General features: G+C 43.9%; 1 protein-coding gene across 3 annotated transcripts in view; it reads left to right on the top strand.

The window, feature by feature from the left end:
• The window catches only part of HADH (hydroxyacyl-CoA dehydrogenase), a 47,555-nt gene that overhangs the window by 17,943 nt on the left and 6,301 nt on the right, over positions 1-23,311 (top strand). For all 3 annotated transcript variants that reach the window (XM_060148578.1, XM_060148576.1, XM_060148577.1), the window contains exons 2-6: positions 5,509-5,637; positions 6,737-6,894; positions 13,448-13,574; positions 17,411-17,500; positions 22,149-22,221. In XM_060148578.1, the coding sequence (XP_060004561.1) occupies positions 5,509-5,637; positions 6,737-6,894; positions 13,448-13,574; positions 17,411-17,500; positions 22,149-22,221 (577 nt within the window). The remainder of the gene's footprint in view (positions 1-5,508; positions 5,638-6,736; positions 6,895-13,447; positions 13,575-17,410; positions 17,501-22,148; positions 22,222-23,311) is intronic.

The following is a 23,311-nucleotide window of genomic DNA, read 5'->3' on the forward strand; positions in this document are numbered from 1 at the left end:
CAGACTGTTCCCCTCAAACCCAGCCATGCCTTTCGGGGTCAGGAACAGCCAGCACGTGAGCTTGGATACAGGCGGCCCTAGCGTCAAAGCCCCATCACATCCAGACTTTGCTTACTGTTACAGTGCCTCCCCCAAAGGCTGTTGTGCAGACCAAACGGGGTAATTTATGAGCAGTGAAAGCTCTCTGAGAGCAGGGGATTTGTTTTGTTCCTCACCTTGTCCCAGGGCCTGGAGCAGCCGCGACACGGGGTTGAGCCACGAGGAGGCAGTAGTAGTAAAGGGAACGCACGTAGAGCCGTGCTCAGCACGGGACTCTAAATGGTGCTTGCCCTCCACCCCAGGGGAGTGCGGGTGTTGGCGCGGGGGAGCAAAAGTGCTCACCTCTGAGAGGCCAAAGTTCTCGTCTGTGACCCCTGGTCATTTGGTGGAAAGCGTTTCCTAATAATCTGCATTTTTTTCATCCAAACTATTTGACAGCTTCCCCACTGTCCAGATTGTTTGTATACCCCAGTGCAGTTACTTGGCTTCCAAGAAAAACACAGCACTTCCTGTTCCGTTTTTTCTGGTTTTTGCCTTCAAACCCGCGTGTAGCTGAAGCCATGAATGAAGATCTGACTGCTGGCCATGCCTAAGGTTGCATCAGCTTACTGAGCCAGCCTGGGATGAGAGTCATGCAGCTTTCAGGTTGGACATGGATTGCAGGGGGGCAAGGGACAGGCTGCCTGCATCCTGACTCTATCCCAGTGGTAGCCCGTTTAGACACACAGAGTAGGAGAGGAATATCAGCCCCACTTGGAGTAGATGAATAGAATCAAAGAACATTAGACTCATCCTGTGGAAATGTTATCAGGCATGTAATACATACCAGGCAGTGGGCTAGATGTAGTTTGATCATTTACTTATTCAACAAATATACATTGAGTGCCCACCACAGACCAGGCACTGGGGTTTGCAAAGATGAATAGGACAGGAAGTTGCCCTCAAGATACTGCCAACATTATGTCTCTTGGGTATGTCTGCAAGAAATGATTGCAAGGAACTTTAGCATTAGGTTGGGTTACTCTCTACAAGTGGGTAGGATGAAAATAACTGCTTTCTTTGAAATCATTTGAAGCTGTGCTGTGACGGCAGTTTACTGCTATGCAACCAAGAGCTCCACCATGAGATGGAAAATATTTCAAGAATGTAAATTTCTCTTTTTTCACTCGTATTTTCTCTACTCAGTCCGAACCAAATCCACTTTGGGTTTTTTGTTTGTTTGTTTGTTTGGCTGTGCCGCACAGCTTGCGGGATCTTAGTTTCCTGACCAGGGATTGAACCCAGGCTACGGTAGTGAAAGTGTTAAGTCCTAACCACTGGACCACCAGGGAACTCCCCACTAACCATATCCACTTTGGGTTTAAACCAGAATGTCCTTCTCTAAGTATATTTGTGGAATGACTCTACCATAAGATTTCCTTCGTATTTTCTTGAAGCTTTATGAGTTAGCCAAGGTAAGAAAAGCTGAAGTAGAAATTGTTAAAGGGATAACCATTTAGATTATACAATTGTTGCTTTCTTACTACACCAGAAATACCAGTTTAGGCATTTTGGAGAGCCCAAAATTGTAGAAAATTCTGCAGTCAGTTGAGGTAGAGAAAAAAATTGAACAAAGTTTCTACAAGAGCAGCCTCTTTCAGACCATTGAGGCACGGTGGGGCTGAGGGAAGTTTTGCAGAGGAGGATGTGATCAGTGACACTGGGAAGATCTGTCTGTCTTCTTTCTCTCTGAGGTTCGGCCCCTCCTTGCACATCCTGTATCTTCTGGTTGAGATGAGAAAGTAAACAAAAATTTTACACCCTCAGTAACTTTGACATGGGTCATTTGACACATGCACTTTGCTCTTCTGGAACATTGCCTAGAGAGCCTTGATTTAATAGCTGGTTTTGGCTGCTGTCTACATACTGTATCATCTCTAGTGTGCTCATTTAGACACCAGGATGAGCAAGGCAATGACTGAATTGCCCAGTGTCTCCTTATGGCCGGGGTGGGGGACTGGGGCGGGGGGGGGGGGGGAGTGTGGGTGGGCAGCTGGCGGTGTTTATCAGAGGACTTTGGATAGGAGTGGAAAGTCAGCATTTAGGCTGAAAATGCTTTTTGGCCAGGGTTTTTCCCAGTTGAATTTTAGTGTTTTTGTAAGTCTCTCTTCGTTCACTTGAACTTTTGAGGGTTGCTTCCTCTCTAGGTTTGGTTCTGCTTGCAACTTAAAAAAAGTAATCATAAGGATAACGTTATGGCTTATCTGCCACATAACCAAAAATGCCCTGTGACTGTCACAAACACGATTATAATAACTCTGAAGGAGGCTTTCTAGAGGGATGGCATGATACCGCCTCCTTCACTTATTCTGCTCCACCTCTTTAAGGTTAATACCTTGTTCCTTGGGAAGATGGCGCATTCCAGGTGTACTCTTCTTACCCAGCTTTCTGAGATGTGTTGCCTGACAGAATTCTTCACCATGTGGTTTTTATTTTCTTTGACATCCCACATATGGAGCTTTGTATTGTTGAGTGTTTTTTTTTCCTTCATGTTTTCTCAGTGGGATTATAAAGTTTTAAAGCAGAAAGACACTGCCTTTGCTGTCTTTTTTTTTTTTTTGGTCGCCAGTTGCAGCTTCCGGGATGTTAGTTCCCCGACCAGGGATCAAACCAGTGTCCCCTGCAGTGGAAGCACGGAGTCCTAACCACTGAACCACTAGCGAAGTCCCTTGATGTCTTTCTTTGTCTCTATTCCCTTCAGCTTTGGCACTGTCTTGTTCCAAATGTACTTGAATTTTCCTCCCCAACCCCTTGAGGAGCAAAAAAGCCCGAGTGATGCTGGAGGTGAAGTGCGGGAGAGTGGATTGGGACCTGGGCAAAAGGCGGAACCTGAGGAATCCTGTCTGGCCTATTGAAAGGATGACCTAGGTCAGAGGTTAAGAGGAGCAAGGTGAAAACCACTTGTGTTATTCCAGACGGACTGTCAGACAGAGGAACCAAGACAAAAAGGGAAGGTCCCCAAGCCAGCACCTCTGCTTGCCCCACCTTGCAGACGAGGTGCCCGACCAGTGGTCATCACACCTCCCTTCAGCTGTTGCCCCCCAGTGCTGCCTGCCTCAAAGCAGTTCAGTTTCATCACCAGCTGCATCTGGAATTTGAGATTTATTTTCTTAGTTTGATGTGTCAGCGTTCCTCACCAAATTCCCCCTGCTTCTTCAGGTTTGGTGATTTACTTACAGGACTAGCATAGAGTCATCACCATGATGGCTATAACTTATTACAGGAAAAGGGTATAGAACAACCAGCAAAGGGAAAAGGCGTGTGGGACACAGTCTAGAGGAAATCAGGTGCCAGCTTCTCAAGTCGTCTCCCAGTGAACTCAGACAGGACACACTTGATTCCTCTAGCAGCACGTTGTGACAGCACATGTGAAATGTTGTCTACTAGGGATGCTCACTAGAGACCCAGAGCCCAGGATTTTTACTGGGGCTGGTCACATAGGCACCCTCTTCCTGGCAAGCACCAGAATTTCAGACTCTCAGAAGGAAAGCAGTTGTGAGTGTAAACCATATTGCACAGTTTAGATACCGCGAGCAGGAACCCTCTCCAAATGTATGTTTCCAGACACCAGCCAAGAGCCTTTCTAAAGAAAACAGTCTCACAGTGTGGTCTTTCCTGCACAGTTTCTAAACTTGCTCTTGCTTTTTCAGTTTGAATTTACTGAATTGGAGGTTCAGATTTGTGTCCAGTGATTTGAGGTGTTGGCAAGATGGGCCTTGGTCTTTTGTTACTTAGGGAGAAACCTGGTCTGGACTGATGTGTGTTTAGCTTTCGGGGTGTTACTTTACTTTGACCTGCTGCTGCCTGCAGCCTGTGTTTGTGCCGACAGGGCAAGTTTGCTTCTTTCCTCTGTTTTTTTATCAAGATAACTCATTCCGTTACCCCCATTGCCCTGCTGTGGTTGTCAGGCCTTCCGGTCCTGGCAGTGTTTCCTTTTCTCGGTTCCAGTCTCTGGGTTGCTGGCGGTGCTTATGCGGCCTACAGGCCCCGCAGGCTCAGACTCGCAGCCCTAAGTGCAGCGTTCTCGGGGAGACGCTGTTGTTAATTAACTTCCATCTAAAACCTGTCTTATCGTTTTTAGAAGTGTTCCTTGGAAATCTTTCTTTGGGATATGAACCTTTTTTCCTTGCGTTTTTCTCTTCTGTTTCTTTCTTTTCCTCTTTGGTTTTCAACTTTGAGTTTTTAGTTGCCTGGTTTCCAGAATCACATCATGATGGTGGTTTAGAACTACTCTTTACTGTCATCTCTGGGCAGGTTTGTTTCTGCTAACCTGCCCCTCTTTTACGTACCACTGGTCCACAGACGTTCCAAAGCCAGTGGTTCTGTGGGGTCTCTCCAGACCCTGAGAGGCATCTCAGTTGTGCTGTTATCTTGCATCATTGATGTTTGTTTTAGGCTATATGTGTCCTATTACTTATGGCTTGAACTGAGTATAACACCTACCTGTAATATGAAATAAAAAATGTATCTACCTTTTCCACAGTTTTTGCCAAAGCTGTTGGCAAACTGTGATGAAGTAGGTAGGGCTTGACTTGTCATTGATTGTGGCTAAACTAGGCTGGCTCCATGTGAACTTGGGGCAGCTTCACTAAACGTATCCTCAGGATTTAACCAAGATGGGCAAGGGGACGGGAGGGGAATTTTCCTTTTAAATTGGTTGATGACAAGACCTAGTTTCCTGGGAGTCTTATCACTAATTAGCCCTTGGGGACATGAGTCTTTTTGCCACCATTGTTAAAGTCTTACCCATTGCTGACTTAAGGACTGCAGCAGAGATGAGCCACGGGTCAATCTGCACAAGCTGGGCCAGCTCTAAGGAAGCAAGGTGGTTGGGGAGGGAGTAGGTGCTCTGTGAATGGGCTGTTGAACACTTGGGATAGGACTGGTGCAACTGAGGAGCTGAGTTTTTAATTTTACTTAATTTCAGTTAATTTAAATTAACTGTGTGTAGTCCTGTGTGGCTAGTGGCTTCTGTGTTGGACAGCGCAGCCCGGGGTAGTGGTTACAGTGTGGCCTTCGGAACCTTGATTCAGATCCCAGCTCTGCGGCCTACCTATTGTGTGACCATGGGCACATTTCTTAACCTTGTAAGGTTGTTTGGAGAATTGTCATCGTGTTAAGGGTTTAGAGCAGTGCCTGGGAAGAAGTAAGAAGTGTGTATTTAATTACTGTTGGCTTATTATGTTTATTCGGTATTTTGAGTAGAATGGTGTTAGAGTTCATGTAGAATATGAAACTTTACTGTTTCTTTGTTTTTGTTTTGAGCCACGCCACACGGCTTGCAGGATCTTAGTTCCCCAACCAGGGATTGAACCCCAGTGGTGAAAGCGCTGAGTCCTAACCACTGGACCACCAGGGAATTCCCATCTACTGGTTTTTTTTTTTTTTTAACTTTTATGTTTTCTTGCTTTTTTTTTTTTTTTGCTCCAGGTTGCTGCAGCAACTGGCCACACAGTAGTGTTGGTGGACCAAACAGAGGACATCCTGGCAAAATCTAGAAAGGGAATTGAGGAAAGCCTTCGGAAAGTGGCCAAGAAGAAGTTTGCAGAAAACCCCAAGGTAATTTCTTGTCGTCCATGTCCTCAAGACCAGTCCTCTGACCACTTCACATTTGTGAGGGTGCTCTCGCCTTTGCTTACTTTTTCAATTTGTTTGAATTGAAACCTTAGGCCAGTATAATAGGCCTAACTTTAGGCCAGTATAATAACGTAATCACTAAATAGTCCATGAGAAATATTGGGGTTAAATAAAATTAATTTTACCTGTTTCTTTTCGCTTGTTAAAATGCAACCAGTAGACATTTTAAATCACCTGTCGTCTTGCGTTACATTTCTGTTGAACGGCTCTGAGAGTTGTTTATTTTCTGATGACTTTGGATGCCTTTAGCTGATTGTGACCATTTTGAATCCTCACGGGCAAATGACATTTTGAAGTAAAATGGCAGCTGATAGGGGCACTGTCTGCTTCTGCCCTGACTGAGGTCTCTGTGGAAACCTGGAGGCACAAATGAGGAAAAGACAGGACCGTGAGCTCTTTTAGAGCAGAGACTGTGTCTGGCGTGCTTCTGAACCACCCGTTGCCGGCACATGATGGGCGATCATTATTTGACGAGCGACTGCTGAGTTCAGCTTTCTTACTCCTCGCTCCTGCCCTTACTGGGCTCTTCCCTGCCGCCTACTAGAGGGATATAGTCAGCACCGCCCCTCAGACTCATGGATGGGGCTGAGCTCAGCCTTTACCCTTTTCCGGAAGACAAATTACAGGCTTCCAAGAAGCCCGTCATGGAACAGTACATGGCTGGCTGGCTGTTCACTCAGAACAGATAGAACAGGCCAACACAGGTGCTGTGAACAAACAGTTTAGTGACTGGAGCAGAGCTGACTAAGAGCTTCAAAGATTATGACTGACACACGACAGTGTGCTGACCAGCAGTTGGGATTGTGCACAGGCTGATTCTTGCCCTGATGTCCAGAAGTATATTGAGATGCTGTCTGCCCTAAGAAGAAACGTAGGGAGTTTTATTTCTCAGAATTTCAGGACACATTCAGGTTGTGTCTGGGGTATCCTCGCCCTCCTCTCTCCTCTCGCCTTAGCAGCAAGTCACACACCATTTTCTAGTGAGCCCAGTGACTGTTCTCTTCTTACTCCACTGCATTAGGCTGGCGATGAGTTCATGGAGAAGACCCTGAGCAGCATATTGACCAGCATGGACGCAGCATCCGTGGTCCACAGCACAGACCTGGTGGTGGAGGCCATCGTAGAGAATCTGAGCGTGAAGAGCGAGCTCTTCAAGAGGCTGGACAAGTTTGCTTCCGAGTACGTGATCTCTGGGAGATCTTGTAGGGTCTGGGGGCTTCCTCCTGGGCGCTTGGGCTTTTCTCCTGGAAAGGAGTCTTCTGACACTAAGACTTTTTATTACCCTACAGCTGTTTCCAGAAGAGCTGACACTGTTTCCTTTGTTCTCCATCCTCCACCCCCAGTTTGCTTCCCGAGGCTTGGGCTGCCCTGATCTGATCCTTGTCCCCAAATTAGGGTGGAATTTCCCATGTGAAATGGAGGGCCCATCCAGGGACAGGCCTTCATCTCTTGCAGCGTCTTTGTCTTGGGCCCTCCCAGGCCAGAGGATGGAGGCACTCGGACATGTCCTTAAATGTCTGCTGAGCAACCTCAGAGCAGTTTGGTGTGTCCCCTCTTTTGGGTGGAACCAACAGAATGATGTAATTGAAGGGAATGCTTCTCTGTCTACACAGTTTTCTAGGACCCTCCTGCTTTGAGCTTTCTGTGGGTTAAATCACAACACTCTTGGGAGCCTTTAAGGAGCACTGAGTTCTTACCCAGCTTCCTGGCAAAGGGTGGGAGAGGAGAGCCAGCCTCATGCAGGTCAGGCACAGGGCCGCCGGGCTCAGGACTGTCTGTGCAGTGTCAGCAAGCTGTGCACATGTGCAGCTCTAGTTCTGCGTGTGGCTCTTGGTGATACTGACACCTGATGTATTCATTCATGCTCTTCTTGTGGTTTGCCTGGCCACGCTTCACCCTTCTTGGTTGGGACTCAAAGTCAAATAAGATTATATGACAACAGTAATTCTTAGGCAGCCACCAGTGAGCACCGGCTAAAGAGAAACACTTGCATACCAGGCTGCTGGGTTGTCAGCCCTTAGAGCTCTATGGTCTGGTGGCCGGAGAGACCCTGTCCTGACAAAGAGAAGAGGCCTGTCTTTCTGTCACCTGTGTGTCACTCTGCTGACCAGCATGCTCATGTGCTTTACATGGGCATTTAGGGGCTGCAGTACCATCTACAGAAACAGAAGGCTGTCTTGGTAGGGGCGTTGACTCCCAAGTCAGCGGGGAGCCCTCTGAGTCAGTAAAACACCCACCCCCAGAAAAGGGAGTATTGTCAAGCAGTTTGGTCTTTATTGGAATGTTGGTCATTCCCTCGTGACAGTGACGGGTCTGACTGCCCTCTTTTGTCAGCGTTGAGTAAGGGAAGGACTGTTAGGGGAAAGTCAGGTGGCCTGGGGCCTGGTGCCAGGCCCCCCCCACTTCCCTCTCTGACCTTGGACAGTCATGAACCCCTTCTGGCCCTCAGTTTTATTGTCTGTAATTTGAGTTCAGGAGTTAGGGGTAAATAATTTCCAAGACCTTCCCAGTTCTAACTCTAAGACTAGTTGCCCTGTCCGTGAAATAGGGGTAGTGGTACCTATTGCACAGGGTTGTTTGGGAAACTCGTGTAACTCAGCTCACATTTCCGGAGAGCTTCTGTATGTCAGGCACTATACTAGCCTCTTTCACCTAAGTTTATGTAATAAAACAGATGTGACACGTGACAGGACCCGTAGTAGGCACGCCGTAGATGTGACTTTGCTTCTGGCCCCAGCCATCCTTCTCCACACTCTCGTCTTCATTTTAGATCACCGCCTTTATTGAATGTTTGCTGAATTGTTGTTGTTGTGTTTTTTTTTAATTGATGAAACAGCTTGATTGAGATACTTTACTGCTTAGTTTTGCAGTTAGATCCTTATAATGGGAGACGAAAATGTATTCTAGTGATAAAGATCCACTTGGAAGCCCTGATAAAACAGTTGCATCCTGGAAGAGAGCACAAATTCCCTAGCTGCAGTATAAGACATGCAGATGAAAAGCTTCCTTAGGGCCCATGGCCCACCCCAGCTGAGTCCTGGCTCCCCGCTTTCGACAAAGCATGGGCTCTCCTCCACCACAGTCCACCACCCCCTCTAGTCTTCTTCACACCTGGGGGTGTTGCCAGTGACCATCATGCTTGTGCTGTTGATTTTCTGTTAGTGCATTTAAGAGGAAAGTTTTTTGGTACATGAATATCAGAAAGGGAAAAACAAAAGATGGTCCTAGAGAGTCAAGTGTTTCAAGGAAAATGTGAGAGTGTGCTTTTTTGTGGAAGATAATATGTACATACATCGTGTTTGTGTTGAAGGAAGGCAGTGTGAGACACTCTTAGTAGCAGAGCCAACCTGACCGATTGGGAGAGGTGGCGGTGGAGGTCTGTCGGCAGGAGACATCTTTCTCCTTCTGGTAATATGTGTGCTGGGAATGTCCTGGGTTGGAGACACTCGGCACTGGGCCCTGATGTACAGTCTTCTTTCTGTATCTGTCGGGGTTGGTTCCAGGACCCCCTGGGAATACGAAAATCTGAGGATGCTCGAGTCCCTTACATAAAGTGGTGTAGTATTTGCATGTAATCTACGCAATCCCCCATATACTTTAAATCATCTCTAGATTATTTATAATATCTGATACAATGTAAATGCTATGTAGACTTCCCTGGCAGTCCAGTGGTTAAGACTTTGCCTTCCAGTGCAGGGGGTGCAGGTTCGATCCCTGGTCGGGGAGCTAAGATCCCACATGCCTCGCGGACCAAAAAAAACCAAAACACATGAACAGCAGAAGCAGTATTGTAATAAATTCAGTAAAGACTTTTTTAAAAATGGTCCACATCAATGTAAATGCTATATAAATCACAAGCAAGTCCAAGTTTTGCTTTTTGGAATTTTTTTTTTGGAATATTTTTGATCCGGGTTGGCGGAACCTGTGGATCCTGAGGGCCGACTGTAACTTCATTGTTTGACGAAACGTGCTCTCCAGTCAGTGTGCCTTTGTTTCCCCTTTTTGCAGATGAGTTGCCCTTCAAATGTCCTATAAAAAGATGCCACACTCATCAAAGATGAGTGTGTAACCCTCACCTTTGAGATAGCCCTTTCTTTTCTTAAGGGTGGTGTGGAACCCCTGCTAGCACAGCCTTGGGTTGTGGAGACCCTGCTGCTGTGCTTCAGGGCATGTCAGCCACTCCTTGTTACTGCAGAGGGTCTCCTGGCCTTCTGTGATGGGGGATGGTTTATATTGTGTGACAGGATAATTTATATTATTTTCCCCAGACCAAAAAGCAAGAAACTTTGAAAACTAGAATTTTAAACCTTAAAAAAAGTCTTTTTTTTTTAAACGACAAGCCCCTCCAGCTGGCCTTTAAGTTGGCCAATTTAGAAGTTGTTTGAGAAAGGTCAGTGTTCTTGTGCTGTAAAAGTGAAATGCTGTTTATGTCAGAGAGTGTTCTGCCTGTGCTTTCCTCTAAGAGTTTTATAGTGTCCAGTCTTACATTTAGGTCTTTAATCCATTTTGAGTTTATTTTTGTGTATGGTGTTAGGGTGTATTCTAATTTCATTGTTTTGGGGGTTTTTTTGCAGTCATTTTTGTGTGCTTTTATTTATTTTTTAATGGACTAGATTGAGAATCTGCTTTATTTTTTTTGTGGTTTTTTTTTATACAGCAGCTTCTTATCTATTTTTTTAATAGCATCTTGCTTTATATTGATTTTCTTTATAATTTTCTTTTTTTAATTTTATTTATTTTTATACAGCAGGTTCTTATTAGTCATCCATTTTATACACATCAGTGTGTACATGTCAATCCCAATCTCCCAATTCATCACACCACCACCACCACCCCACCACCCCCACCACTTTCCCCCCTTGGTGTCCATACATTTGTTCTGTACATCTGTGTCTCTATTTCTGCCTTGCAAACCGGTTCATCTGTACCATTTTTCTAGATTCCACATATATGTGTTAATACACGATATTTGTTTTTCTCTTTCTGACTTACTTCACTCTGTGTGACAGTCTCTAGGTCCATCCGCGTCTCTACAGATGACCCAGTTTCATTCCTTTTTACGGCTGAGTAATATTCCATTGTATGTACCACATCTTCTTTATCCATTTGTCTGTCGATGGGCATTTAGGTTGCTTCCATGACTTGGCTGTTGTAAATAGTGCTGCAGTGAACATTGGGGTGCATGTGTCTTTTTGAATTATGGTTTTCTCTGGGTATATATATGCCCAGTAGTGGGATTGCTGGGGTGTGGTCTAATTTCATTCTTTTACATGTAGCTGTCCAGTTTTCCCAGCACCAGTTATTAAAGAGACTGTCTTTTCTCCGTTGTATATTCTTGCATCCTTTGTCATAGATTATGTGACCACAGATACATGAGTTTATCTCTGGACTTTCTATCCTGTTCCATTGATCTATAAATCACAGCAAGATCTTTTTCAGTCCACCTACTAGAGTAATGAAAATTAAAACGAAAATAAACAAATGGGACCTGATGAAACTTAAAAGCTTTTACACAGCAAAGGAAACTGTAAACAAAATGAAAAGACAACCCTCAGAATGGGAAAAAATATTTGCAAATGAAGCAACCGACAAGGGATTAATCTCCAAAATATACAAACAGCTCATTCAGCTCAGTATCAAAAAAATACCAACCCAGTCAAAAAATGGGTGGAAGATCTAAGTAGACATTTCTCCAGAGAAGACATACAGATGGTTAAAAAGTGCATGAAAAGATGCTCAACATCACTAATTATTAGAGAATTGCACATCAAAACTACAATGAGGTATCACCGCACACGGGTCAGAATGACCATTGTCAAAAAAATCCACAAACAATAAATGCTCAAGAGGGTGTGGGGAAAAGGGAACCCTCCTACATTGTTGGTGGGAATGTACACTGGTACAGCCACTATGGAGAACAGTATGGAGGTTCCTTAAAAAACTAAAAATAGAGCTACCATATGATCCAGCAATCCCACTCCTGGCCATATATCCAGAGAAAACCTTAATTCAAAAAGGTACATGCACCCCAGTGTTCATTGCAGCACTATTCACAATAGCCAACACATGGAAGCAACCTGAATGCCCATCAACAGAGGAATGGATAAAGAAGATGTGGTTCATATATACAATGGAATATTAGTCAGCCATAAAAAAGGATGAAATAATGCCATTTGCAACAACATGGATGGACCTAGAGATTGTCATACTGCGTGAAGTCAGAGAAAGACAAATATGATATCACTTATATGTAGAATCTAAAAAAAGGCTACAAATGAACTTATCTACAAAACAGAAATAGAGTTACAGATGTCGAAAATACACTTATGGGGTGGGGGAGTAAGGGGCAAGGAGGGATAAATTGGAAGATTGGGACTGACACATACACACTGCTATATATAAAATAGAAAACTAATAAGGACCTACTGTGTAGCACTGGGAACTCTACTCAATCCTCTGTAATGGCCTATATGGGAAAAGAATCTAAAAAAGAGTGGGTATACATATATATATGACTGATTTACTTTGCTGTGCACCTGAAACTAACACAATATTGTAAATCAACTATACCCCAACAAAAATTTAAAAAAAAAAGTGAAGTGCTTTCTTGGGCTGAGCACACGAAGGGTCCTCCTTCAGCCTCTGGTAGCCACCACCTAGCACACCAGCTGCTTTCACCTCACTCTTCTCTCCTCTTCCCAAATTACTAGTTTCTTCTCCCTTCCCTTCTCCTTCCCACTTGCCCCTGATTTCAGGCAGATTGTAGTATTGCCTTTTGAGCAAGCAGGAACCCCCCAATCTGGTCGTAAGGAACCACTCCCCTTCCTGCGCTATGACCAGGCTCTTGTGGTTGTAGTTAGCATTAGGCCATTTTGTGTACATTTATCCACGAGGTGGTGCTGTAGGAAAGCTTGTAAGTCTTGCCTGTCTCTTTAAATATTTGCCTGTCCTGCCTTTGGCACCCCACTTCACTGAGGTCTTAAAAAATTAAATTGGGTTTAAGTCAGTATGGATTTTTTAAATTAATAATTTAATATTTTATATACTCAAAAGAAGATGGTACTGCTTTTTTAAGGAGATTTTATAATAATAAGAATGCCTTGAACTACATTTATCATGTGTATACGTGTATCCTTCCTTCCCCAAGTCTACTAGTATAACCTTAAAACTTCTTTTGGACCATGTTGGTTTTTTTCTGTTTTCATTTGAATTCCCAGTCAATGGAAAAGTAAAGCTTTTCACTTGAGGGGAAAAGATTGTAGTTCATGTTTATGTCAGATGTTTCTTGTTAAGGATTCAGGTGTTTCTTCACAGTTTTTTGCTTATTTTGAGTGTCTGTGATGCATCCTGTTTTTCCTTAGTCTTTGTTCACTTGGAGTTTCATCTTGTGACTGACGTTGTTGCCTCCTTTTGTTTCTCACATACTGTGTGAATTAAATAATGCAAGTAGCCAGGAGAAATTTTGCTCCCTAAAATTAAGGAAGGTTTGGTAAAGACTATGTAGGCTTTTGGAACAGGTAACTTCTGAATTTAAAATTTCAAAATTTAAATGAAACAGGTCACTGATTTCAGCCTCTTGTGTGAAGCTGTGTCTTTTCCCTGATTTCCTCTAGGGTCAGGAAAGGACAGGACCTGGGCAGTAAGCAGTCACCTTGTGTGTTGCACCTCAGAGGAGTCCTGACTGTCCAAAGATGGGACTCATTTCAATACTCTACTGTCTTTCTCTCCACAGACACACAATCTTTGCCAGCAACACTTCCTCTTTGCAGATCACAAGCATAGCCAATGCCACCACCAGACAGGACCGATTTGCCGGGCTCCATTTCTTCAACCCAGTGCCCCTGATGAAACTTGTGGAGGTCAGTGGGTGTCTGCTTGTGCGTACGTGCTTTTGCCCTGCCAGCCCTCAGCCCTGCTTCTGTGAGTCACATCCTCCCTGCCACTGGGGATTGCACTGGATAGATTTTAGTGGCAGGGTGGAGGGTTGTCCTTGTGCTTGGGTTTCTCTGGCCAGACTCTCCTTTCAGAGCCAAAGGAAGAAACAGCACCTAATATCTAGGAAGGCCCCTGTGCTTTGTTTCTTTGCAGCCCTGCGTTCTGACCAGTGATATCCAGGAGGGCTGTTAACTTTGTGGAATGTCGCTTACTTGTTTGTGCCATAGCTGATAGGTAGTGTAGAGAGAGGCATCAGACTGGGAAGGCAGCACTAAAGACCACTAGCTTGATGAGACCACGGAGGGGAGAGCCACCCATGTTCATATTGTCTTGTCCAGGTCAGTTTGTCTAGGCTGGATGTGGAATTCTATTAGAAGCGTGGTTTCCCACAGGAGCCGCTGTAATATGCCCTGACCACTGTTCCCGGGGTGAATTCAGCCCCAGGTAACAGGGCCTTGATATTGTCACCAGGGGAGGCACAGCTCCCGTGTGTTATAATCAGACCTATTAAAGCAGCTAGTGGGAAGCAGCCGCATAGCACAGGGAGATCAGCTCGGTGCTTTGTGACCACCTAGAGGCGTGGGATAGGGAGGGTAGGGGGGAGGGAGACGCAAGAGGGAGGGGATATGGGGATATATGTATATGTAAAGCTGATTCACTTTGCTATACAGCAGAAACTAGCACACCATTGTAAAGCAATTATACTCCAATAAAGGTGTTGAAAAAAAAATTAAAAAGCAGCTTCCAGTAGCCTTGAACCTCCCGACCTCAAACCTGGGAGGTGGAGGAAAGTGGCCAGGGAGGGCTGCCAGCGATCCTGTTTGGGCTGCTTCTGCTTGCTTGCTTGGAGTCTTAGGTACCAGGGAGGTGGAGTCACTGTAGATAATTTGCACCTGAAATGTGGCAACTTGCCATTAATAGGGGGCTCGTTACAGGATCTGAGGAGCAGCTGCTATTAAAGTAGCATTTGTGCTGAGGCTGCGGAGTTACTGCCATGCGCGAAGCGTGGGGCTGTGGATCCAGGCAGGCCTCCGGAGACTGGCCCGGGCTCCCTGGGCACGCGGTGGGGTCTTTTTCTCCACTGCTGCCTTCTCCTCCAGGCCCCTTCCCCTCCCGTGTCCCCTCCCCCCACAACATAAGCATTAGCATCTAGTTTAAGGGTGACTACGTTTTCTTACAGTTGTCTTTCAAGGACGACTCTGACCCATCTTGCAATAGGAATTATCTGTTCCACTAACATTGCTTCTTAGTTTCTTCCAATTTACTGCCAACCCCTAAGGCTGTTTTTGAAGAAGTTAAGGAATGAAAGGGAGGGGCACAGGGAATTAGAAGAAACAGCATTTCTCCTTATACAAAAAGAGCAAGGAAGTGGAATGGAATTTTCAGCATTTCAGTACTTAGGGACTAATTACTTTTTTGGTTACCATATCATGCACATAATGTGTTTCGAAGATACAGACAAATTTTGTAGATTTACTTCAAACTCTGTTTTCAACTGCATTCATCTTATAATGTCCATCTGTGTCTTTGGAAATAATGGCACCTTGATTGTTAACAGTTAATGCTTGGCAAGTGTTAACATTTTCTAGAAAGTGTTTTCCAAAAGTGCTCTTCTTTATGCAACTTTTATTCTTTAACTTGAGCATTCATGTATGTGTTGCTGGTGGTAAGCACCACAATGAACCATAAGTGGAGTGGCTCTTCTTTCCTTGGGGCTGGGCTCAATTTATGTGTGTATATGTATATTTTTTCAGACCCTGTGTTGGAACAGAATATATGTAGCACATTGCTATTTGTTGAACGAATGAGTAAATATGCATCCCTCCTGTTAAAAAAAAAAACAAAAACTATAGTATTGACTCCTTTAAACCAACAGATTATTTTTTTGAACTCCATAATTAGCAGCCCTTGTCCTAGCTCAATCTATACGGTTCTGATGGAGGTGGTTTTATACCTGCTCTTGAATAATTCTCCTATTGCTGTTTGATTTGTGATGCCTGCAGAGCAGTTTCTGGCCCATCTCATCCCATTCCTCAACCCCATCTTTATGGTGCTTTTTTCTGTTTCCACTCATTTACTTCCCTTAGTGCCATAACGTAGCCCCATACCCCAAGCTGTGATCACATTAAAAACATGAATGATAATGATTCTCTTCATTTATATAGAGCTTTTCATCCTGCACAGACACTAGCTCATTACACCATATAGCCCTCTTAAAAGAGGGAGGATGTGTCAAATGTCATCATCCCAATTTCATATAAGAAAGGTGAGGCACAGAGGGTTGATTTGACTTGCCTAGGCTCATATAAAGGGTCTGATGTAGAAGCCAAGCCTGTTTGCTTTGACTCTGGTTGAAATCCCTTAACTGGCATTTAAATTGTGTATTTAATTTATATATTTTTTTAAGTTTAAATTCATCTGGGTCTCTCTCCATTTGCTGAAATCTAATTGCTGACAACGCCTGAGAGTTGACTGCCAGGTGTGGCCCTTGGTGCTGACTTCTGTAGAGCCCAGCAGCCACTGTGAGGAGGGTAGCAGTCATACTCTGGCAGTGCACCTCATAGAGAAGGTCAGGAGGACCGCCAGGGGCCTTCCTGAGGCGCCTGACAGGTGGCAGGCCCCAGCCATTGGCTGGTGTTTGCTGGTTATGAAAGCCTTCCTCTGGGATGAGCCTGTCCTGAGGCAAAGGGAGCTGTTGGGCTTTGGGGCATCTGTGTGGGAGAGGGCGCAGTAATGGGGGGATTACTCATCTCAGAGTCCACAGGACCTGGGTGACCTGAGTGCACCTCTGTTTTCCTGAGGCTCCTTCTCATCTGTATGCTAAGAGAAGGTGTGACTTCATGCAGAGTACTTTAAGGGCAGTTGTTACACTCTAGTAGACTTCCAGTTACCCCCCTGAAATAATTAACAGTAGCAAGTAAAACCCTAATAAAAGCCAGCATTTACTGAGCACTTCAGCCCTCGTAGGAGCTGCCCTTAATGCTTTACTTCCTAATCTAATTCCATCCTCACCTTAACTCCTTGAGGGAGGTAGAGTGATTTCAATGTCATTTCAATTTCAAGAAACATTCCCAGGGTCACAGAGCCAGTAAGTGGTGTGATTGGTATTTGAACCCAGGTCTGTCTCAGTGACAAAACCTGTAGAACTCTCCTGCGCACACACACACACACACACACACACACACACGTATGGTTTTTTAAAAATATATTTATTTATTATTTTTGGCTGCGTTGGGTCTTCCTTGCTGCGCGCGGGGTTCCTCTAGTTGCGGCGAGCAGGGGCTACTCTTTGTTGCGGTGTGCGGGCTTCTCATTGCGGTGGCTTCTCTTGTTGCAGAGCACGGGCTCTAGGCCCGTGGGCTTCAGCAGTTGCAGCACACGGGCTCAGTCGTTGTGGCTCACGGGCTGTAGAGTACAGGCTCAGTAGTTGTGGCGCACAGGCTTAATTGCTCTGTGGCATGTGGGATCTTCCCAGACCAGGGCTCGAACCCATGTCCCCTACATTGGCAGGCGATTCTTAACCACTGCCCCACCAGGGAAGTCCCCACATTTATATTTTAAGCCTTGATTTTGAGTGTTCTGCTGTAGTCCACTATCTTAAAGTGGACGTTTTGTTTCTGGCTTGAAATCCTTCTAATCTGAAACTAAAATTATTTTTGCCACCTGTGTGGCAGTATTTGATCAGTGTTTCCTTGAACTGTTCTGTTGAGATTGTTTGCTGACTTTCTGATTATAACTCTTCTCTGCTTTACGTTTCCAGGTCATTAAAACACCAATGACCAGCCAGAAGACCTTTGAATCTCTGGTAGACTTCAGCAAAACGCTGGGAAAGCATCCTGTTGCTTGCAAGGTAGAGTATGGATAGCTTGGTAAGGCGGGGGGGTGACTTTTCTCAGAACCTGACTTTTTCCAGGTAGTACTCTTCCATAGTAGGATGATGTGGGACGTGGGCCACTTTTGCTGCAGGCCTGTCCGCAGGCTGTAAAGAGCAGGTTGCATCTAGCCGTGCTCCTAAGCCGTGCTCAAGGCCATCAGGTGGATAGTCTGCGATCCAAATGGAGCCACGGCTTCAGCTAAATCGAAAACTCGGATTTCTCCCTGGGTCTTGACTTTTTTCTCTTGATGAGTGGTTGTGTTTCCATCAGTGGTTTTTGTTACCCCATCAGCTTCGGCTTCTTCTGGACCCTGAGGAACCAGAACCCTGTGTGTCAGGCACAGCCTGGTGGCACATGAATCCTGATCAGAAAACTGGGGCTTTCCTTTTGGAAAGAACACTGCAGGTGATTAGGGAAATGGTGTGAGACAGGTAGAGCCCACCTCAACCAAGGTAGCAGAAAATGAAGCTGTTTCTCAGTGGAATGTTGCTTATGATTTTGTTTGTGTTGTTTTGTTTTTCAGTAAGAAGTGTGGTGGGTGGAAAGCTTGCCTCCGGCCTTTTTCCCCTTTCTTGAGATACCTGGTATTATATGTAAAATTATCCCCAGGTGCTGTCACCTACTTTGGTTTCATTACCTTCAGTCTCTCCATTTGCTGTAGTTCCTCTTTAGTTCCCCCCAGATTTAGGGACTGCACTTCTTCATGACTTGGCTGTTTTTCTGAAAGGACAATTGTGTCACAGAATTCCATTACAAATTTTTATAAATATGTTATCTACTTTTTTGACCATAATCATTTTATTAAAAAAAATTATTTTTAAACAATTTAAAAAGGTTACTTTCCATTTACAGTTACTACAAAATATTGGCTATATTCCCCGTATTGTACAATACATCCTTGAGCCTACCTGATACCCAGTAGTTTGTATCTCCCATTCTCCCACCCCTGTATTAACCTGTCCCCACCCCATGGTAACCACTAGTTTGTTCTCTATTACTGTGAGTCTGCTTCTTTTTTGTTCTATTTACTAGTTTGTTGTATTTTTTAGATTCCACATATAAGTGATATCATACAGTATTTGTCTTTCTCTGTCTGACTTCACGTAGCATAATGCCCTCCAAGTCCATCCATGTTGCCGCAAATGGCAAAATATCATTGTTTTTTATGGCTGAGCAGTATTGCATTGTATATATATCATGTCTGCTTAACCAGGTTGTCTGTTGATGGGCACTTGGGTTGTTTCCATGTCATGGTTATTGTAAATAGTGCTGCTCTGAATATTGGGGTGCATGTATCTTTTCGAAGCAGTGTTTTTGTTTTTTCGGATATATATCCAGGAGTGGAATTGCTGGTTGACTGTAATCTTTTAAATACCATTGTGGTTCTTCTCATACCATAGTTTTGCTTTCTAAAATAGTCTCAAGTTTGAACTCAAACTTCAAATATTGTATTAACCCATGAAAACTCAAATTGTTCATGAATCATCTGAATCAGTCATCTGTCGATGTGGACCCCAATAGTCTTCCACATGCCAGTCCCCCCAGTGGAGGTCTGTAGTGTTATATTAGGGAATCTCATTTTTTAACACTCATTATTTTGGTTTAGTTTTATGGTTTTAAATATTTTGGATTAAAAAAAAATCACATTAATAACCAGAGGGTATGGTTGCACTTTTTCTTACCAGTTGATGCTTTTTTGTGGCAGAAAGTAGTCATAATGTTAGAAAGGGCATCAGCCTGCAGCAGATCAAAAGCCAGGTATGAAAATGGAGGTGCGGGAACAAGCCAGGGATGGTCTTCAGCAGCACAGTCATTAATGCATGGAGAGTGATGATTCGTTCTTCCATCTGACTGGCCGTGGCAGATGCAGGCCTGGCAACTCTGGTCTCATAAAATTGCCCTTGTTACATCTCTTTTTAGGTGATACCTTAGGGCTTCTGGGGAGTCTTTCGGGGTCAGTTATTCAAGCTCTTGCTGAGGCACCCAGATGACAGAAGGCAATCACATAGAACAAGGGTCAGCAAACTTTTCTGTCAAGGGCCAGATAGTAATATTTTAGAGCTTATGGTCTCTGTTGCAACTACTCGATTCTGCTGCATGGACCATACCAGCAGAGAAGTGTGGCTGTGCTCCACTAAAACTTTATTTACAACTGGATTTGGCCTGCAGGATTGTAGCTTATCAACACCCGACACAGAAGAATGGCATGAACGTGCCTGAAATGTGTCTTTCGTCCTAGTAGGACTTCACAGGGAAAGTGTGGTGTGAAAAGGTTAAGGCCATGGACTCTGGAGCCAGCCTGCCTGGGTTCACATCCTGGCTTTGGCACTTATTAGATGTGTAACCTTGGACAAGTCACTTAACCTCTCTGTGCCTCAGTATCCTCTACCTCACGTAGAGGTAATAATAGTACTTGTCTCACAGGGTTATTATGAGGAATAAATGAATTAATATTTGTAAAGTACTTAGAACAAATAATACCTGGTATATAATAAATACAGTAAAGTATATTTAATAAATATATGTGTATGAAAAATGTAAGATGTATGATTATATAAAATTAAATTGCTTAATTAAAGGACTGTGTCTCTTTACATTCTACCAATATTGAGAGTATCACTCTGCATCCTCAACAGCATTGAATATTGTAATGGGGAAAAAACCTCTTGCCAGTAATCTTACTGGCAACATGCTATTTTGTTCTAATGAATATTTCTTTAAATATTTTGTGAGTTTTAGCATGTTTTCCTTATTGAGTTCTGTGAGCTCTTTATGTAAATGATTTTAAAACTCCATATATTATATATGGAGAAAATATTTTTCCCAGGCTGCTTTCTGATTTCTAACCTTGTATATGGTGTGCTTCATGTATTCAGGTACCCTACCCCATCCTGAATTTCTACAATAAACTTTTTGAAGTTGAAAAGCATTTTTGCCCTAGTTATTTAAAAAAATTTTTTTTATTAGAGTATAGTTGATTTACGACGTTTCATTAGTTTCCGCTGTACAGCAAAGTGTATCAGTTATACCTATATCCACTTTTTTAGATTCTTTTCCCATATAGGTCATTACAGAGTATTGAGAAGAGTTCCCTGTGCTATACAGTAGGTCCTTATTAATTACGTATTTTATATATAGTAGTGTGTATTTGTCAGTCCCAGTCTCCCAATTTATCACCCCCTACAACTTTCCCCCGGTAACCATAAGTTTGTTTTCTACACTTGTGACTATTTCTGTTTTGTAAATAAGTTCATTTGTACCACTTTTTTAGATTTCACATATAAGCAATATCATGATATTTGTCTTTCTCTGTCTGACTTATTTCTCTCAGTATGAGATTCTCTAGGTCCATCCATGGTGCTGCAAATGGCATTATTCCTTTCTTTTTTTCTAGCTGAGTAATATCCCATTGTATATATGTACCACATCTTCTTTATCCATTCATCCGTCGATGGACATTTAAGTGCTTCCATGCCCTAGTTATTAAATCAACATGGTTATATTAATATAGTCTTGGTTAAACTGATAAAGCTCTTTTGTGCATCTCTGTATTCCTGGGAGATGGGGTAGCTTGTCCAGGGTGAAAGGAGCTACAAATCCTGTGGCTATGGTGTGCAGTCTGGTGAGTTGGAAGAGTAATGCAGGAGGCTGGGCGTCTTTAATTCAGATGTTTCTGGAGTGTCCAGTGTGTACTTGAAACGGGACACAAGGCCTGGGGCCAGGGTGCAGATTTCTTCCTGCAGGAGGATCACAGCCTTTTGTTAAAAGAGCGGGCTCCATTTACTTAGTGGAAATCAGCTTCACATAAATACCACCAAAAAGTTAACCAACCCAGCCTGCCCCACAAGCTTCCAAAAGAGATCAGTAGGTAGAATCCAGACCCCATACTAGGCCTCCAGGAGAGATGGTTAAGCATTTTAATGAGGGGGGAAATGAAGAAAGGATGTGCAGTACAAGGAGTCATCAGGGTAGAGAGTCTTCCGTAGTGAGCTGTGAAAGGCCATCGATCTGTTAGCATCTGCTTGTTTGCCCCGGCACCTGTCCCCAGTTCCACCATCCTGTGCTGTGCGCTGGAGCCTGAGAAAATCCTGAGCAGCCGGGAGGTCGTGCTCCTACAAGGAGTGTTCAAGGTGGACTGTTACTTTTTCTAGACTCCTAGAAGGGATGTGGGAGAGAAGAGGAATAAAAGGACTACCATTTGAGGGGAGGGCTGTATGCACAGCATTTTATGTGTTCTGATTTATCTTCACAACCTGTGAGGTGGAAGTTACTATTCCCATTTCACAGATGATGAAACTGAGATTCAGAATGATGCAAAGTCAGAGAATATTAGAATTCGAGCCCAGATCTGCCTGCCCCCAAAGCCATGCTCTTTCTAGTGACCTTATCTGCCTTTATTTCAGGGTCCGTGCAGTAGGGGCTTCTGGGGTACTATAATTGTTGGATAAATTGTCGTGTGAGATAGAAGTGAGACTGTCTTGGTACCTTAAAACATTTTGAAAATGTATAGCTTGATAAATGTGGGTCACAGTCCAGGGTGAGAAGGAGTGATCTGGTGACTTTACAAAAGATAAAGTTCACAGAAATTTCATTTGTCTACTGTTTTTCTCTCTCCTCTGACAGGATACTCCTGGGTTTATTGTGAACCGTCTCCTGGTGCCGTACCTCATGGAAGCAGTCAGGCTGTATGAACGAGGTAGCTGTCCTGACCCAGGCTGGGTGCAGCGAGTCTGGGAGTTCTCCCGCAGGGTCTGTGGGAAGGGATGGGCCATGAGGTGTAGGGGAGGAGCTTCTGTTTTCTGGCTCTGTGGATCAGCCTGACCCTGGGTCCCCGTGCCTCTGTCACTGTGCTCCCAGGCCACCCTGGATTCCCTCTGAGGTGGCTCTGGGACAGCCCCCCCACTACAGTCCCAGCCAGAGCAATCATAGGCCAACACGGATTTATATCCTGGATCTCTGGTTAAAGGGTTTATTGCTTAAAATAATAATGATGATGATGATGATGATGTAGATGTAAAAATCACAGGGCTAGGAAACCTTTAAAATTCCCTAAGGTTCTAAAATTGTGACAGGAGAAGGGAAATGAGTAACAAGGCTGTTGTGTGACAAGGAATGTTTCTAACAGCCTTGTCCATCCTTACTGAGTGATGTTATGATGCATTTTTTTTTTAACCTTAAGAATGGTCTGAAATGGTTTTTTCTCAATACTTTGTTGATTGACAAAGAATCATTTTCCCTGTTGCAGAAGTAGACTTGGGACATGGTCCAAGGTTATAAAATGTCATGTATCCTCCTGCCTACCTTACCTACCGCATTTCTGGAAAGGTAACTATCATGTCTGCTTCAAAGGCAAACAGGCCTTAATAGGACTGGATGAAAAGCAAGTGTAATTGTTTTCAATTACTTCATTTACAAATGCTTGCTCCTGAGAATGTCATTTTTGAAACAAAACATTTATACTAGCTCTTCCAGAGAGATGAAAGCATATTTTCTTCCTCAAATCTGCTTTAAATATTAAAACTTTTCTCTGTGTTTTATGGAGGCATTTGCCTCACTTTTGCTCCAAGATCAAACCAACACTTCTGTGTTTATCTATCAACAAATATGCCTAATTACACCTCAAAGACAGCATGAAGCATTTTGCCCTACTTTGAAAGGCAGTTTTTTTTGTAATGTCATGTTTTAGAATATAGCATGTGGGTGATCCACCTCGTAATGGTGTCTTTCTCACTGAAACATGCTGTCACTTTGATATATTTTCAACTGAACCATGTATCTGGTTGTAA

Source organism: Lagenorhynchus albirostris, chromosome 4 (genome assembly GCF_949774975.1).
Source record: "Lagenorhynchus albirostris chromosome 4, mLagAlb1.1, whole genome shotgun sequence".
Classification (NCBI taxonomy): Eukaryota; Metazoa; Chordata; class Mammalia; order Artiodactyla; family Delphinidae; genus Lagenorhynchus; species Lagenorhynchus albirostris.